Source organism: Scaptodrosophila lebanonensis, unplaced genomic scaffold (assembly GCF_003285725.1).
Source record: "Scaptodrosophila lebanonensis strain 11010-0011.00,11010-0021.00 unplaced genomic scaffold, SlebRS2 tig00000061-arrow-pilon, whole genome shotgun sequence".
NCBI classification, from domain to species: Eukaryota; Metazoa; Arthropoda; class Insecta; order Diptera; family Drosophilidae; genus Scaptodrosophila; species Scaptodrosophila lebanonensis.
In genome coordinates, this window is record NW_022060554.1 from 994696 (window position 1) to 997298 (window position 2603).

General features: G+C 41.1%; 1 protein-coding gene across 1 annotated transcript; it reads right to left on the minus strand.

Moving 5' to 3' along the window:
• Positions 1 to 474: 474 nt before the first annotated feature.
• LOC115624608 (WASH complex subunit 1) lies at positions 475 to 2277 on the minus strand. The gene has a single exon (XM_030519358.1). The coding sequence runs from the start codon at positions 2207 to 2209 to the stop codon at positions 614 to 616; it is 1596 nt and encodes a 531-aa protein (XP_030375218.1). The 5' UTR covers positions 2210 to 2277; the 3' UTR covers positions 475 to 613.
• Positions 2278 to 2603: the final 326 nt, after the last annotated feature.

Sequence of the window (2603 nt, forward strand, 5' to 3'; positions counted from 1 at the left end):
CCAAGACCAATTTAAAAAACCGAGTAAGCAGTTTGCTTGTATTCTTTTATAGGTCGGAAAACCCTAATTGGAAGTTGATCGGTGAAAAACTGAAGATTTCTCAAACTGAAGATTCAACAAACTTTGGAGGTCGTTATCCCCCCTTTGGAGCGCGAATTTTCCAAAATCCCTTCTTAATGCGCACCTTCACTATGATAGTTAAGTCTCGAAAAAAAATATTAATGTCTTTTATTAGTTTTAGAAACCAAGTTTTAAGTCGATCGGTTGGAAAATTCAGATTTTTCATACAAACTTTGGAGTCAAAATCCCTTCTTAGTGGGCAACTATGCTATGAGAGGATACTTGAGTCAAAATTTCAGCTTCCTAGCTTTTACCGATGGGCTGTGCGTTGATCAGTTTGGTTTCTCGAGCTTTTATACTTTCTGAGGTCGTTGCATTCATGCAGACAAGTTTTTTTTTCTATATCGACTCGTGTTGTCATGCTAGATTGTGTGTTTATTGGAAGTCTTTTAAATTGTAACCTAAAACCTGTGCTAATTTAACATGCTGGATTGACAGTACAGTTTTGGTTGGATTTGGTTAAAGAAAATTAACAATATTATTGTACGATGCGCTACGGCGTCCAAGCATCATCATCGTCATCAGAATAAGCCTCATCGCTAGATTGTGCACCTTTGCGGGGATGTACCGTTGGCGGTATGACCCTTGACAGTTGTATCATCATTGGATTGCCCTCTTTTGCAGCATGATTAGCTGGAATTTGATTTCCAGAAATGCCCTTGCGCCGCATCATTAATTTATTGTGCAAGTCAGCCATGAAATCACAAACCCCACTATCGCCAGCATAGTGTTGCGGTGATTTACTTACATTTTGATTATCAACGTCAATAGATGCTGCCGCCGGTGAACGCAGTCGGCCGCCATGTGCACCACCAGCATTGCGTATAGCTACCATGAGCTCGGCTCGTGAATTATAGTTTGGGTTATAAGGAGTTGGGAGAAATTGTGACTTTTCAGTTGGTGGGGAGAGCAGCTTTAAAACGCCGTCAGTTGGCTGTTGCGTTGTCTGCTGCATAGGCTTTTTGAACACTGGTGATGACAATATGGGTGGTGGTGGTGGCGGTGGTGGTGGGGCTGGTGGTGTTTGAAGTGGTTGTAGGTTTGTTATAGGTGTCACTATGTCACACTGTGATATTGCATTATCATATTGTACTGGAAGTGTTTCATCATTTAATGTCTTTAGATTCGGTCCACCCATAAAGTCTGAAAAACCTGGCAAACCCGAAAACTTGTAAGACGGTGCTATTGGCATCTGCTCCTCAACTTGCTCGTATTGCAAATCATTCGCGACACCTGGGAGATCTGGCAAATCCAAGGGAACATCGATGGCTGGTGCTGCTAATGACACTGGCGTATACCTCAAATCCCCGCCGAGTGTTGCAAGTTTTGTTGTTCCATGTGCCAAGGAAACCGGCGCTGGCGCCAGGTGTTGCTTTTTTGGAGGCTTTACCTGAATATCACGCTGATGGCTCTGCGGCTGATGCGCGCTTCTCCAGGTGTTAAACTCAACAGTTCCGGTTATATCGCCGCCATAGCAAAAGTCGTTCGTATTAAATCGAATCATCGATGGCACCGACCTTAGACGCTCTGGAAATACGCCTAGACCTGATGTACGATTCGTAAACTTACGTTCGGCAACCAAAGTCGGTTCGCAGTTCTCCTCTGCTTGCACATGATAAAAAACCAGCCGTTTATTGCTATTTTCCTGTGTACAATCCTCTAAATGTTGACAATTGGGAATTGCATTACATTGCAGTTGGACCTGTCGCAAACGATGCTGTTTCTCTAATGACGGTTGATCGTGCGTAGACTCCATGAGATGACCCGCAACGTGCGAAAAGGTACCCGGAATATTAACTAATACGTTGCATGCGGGAAATTCTGCTGGTGCAATAATTTTGATGGCACGCTTAGATCCAACGAAGGCATCAATTTTGGCCTGTGCACGCCGAAGACGTTCGTTTATTTCCTTGACCTTGGCTGCATTTCTTTCCAAACGCGTTCCAAAATGGGAAAAAATTGAATTTATTGTTTTGTGGAGACTAGTAAGAGAATTGGCTGCTTTGACAATAGTTTGTTCGTGATGTAAGTCGCTTGGAATTATTGAAATACTGTAGGTACTGTGTAAATACGTATCGTATGCATCCATTTTTATTGCAGTCAGTCCTTTATAACTCAATTATTTTCGCGTCGGACGCACATCAATAACTTGTAGTAAGTTAAAAAATGCAGTAAAATTTGGACTCAATCGTTATAATTTATAAAATGTCAATATAAAAACAATTAGCAACTATGGTGGCAACGATTTGAAACGGTGGAAAAGGAACGTATTTCAATTTATGACTGCTATTAAGTACATTTACGATTTATAAATAAATGAATGTAGTTTTCTTAGGAAAACTTTGCAAACATCATAGAAAAAGTGCCATCAGTAATCCAAACAAATCAACCAATAACCAATAGTCAAATACGAAATACACTACCCAATAACAAAACAACAACTTTGTCTAAAGTCATGCATTCCCCCAATTGCAAACAAGATA

Coding starts and splice junctions, on each gene's coding strand:
- LOC115624608 (XM_030519358.1), bottom strand. CDS start 2,209: ATGGATGCATACGATACGTATTTACACAGTACCTACAGTATTTCAATA.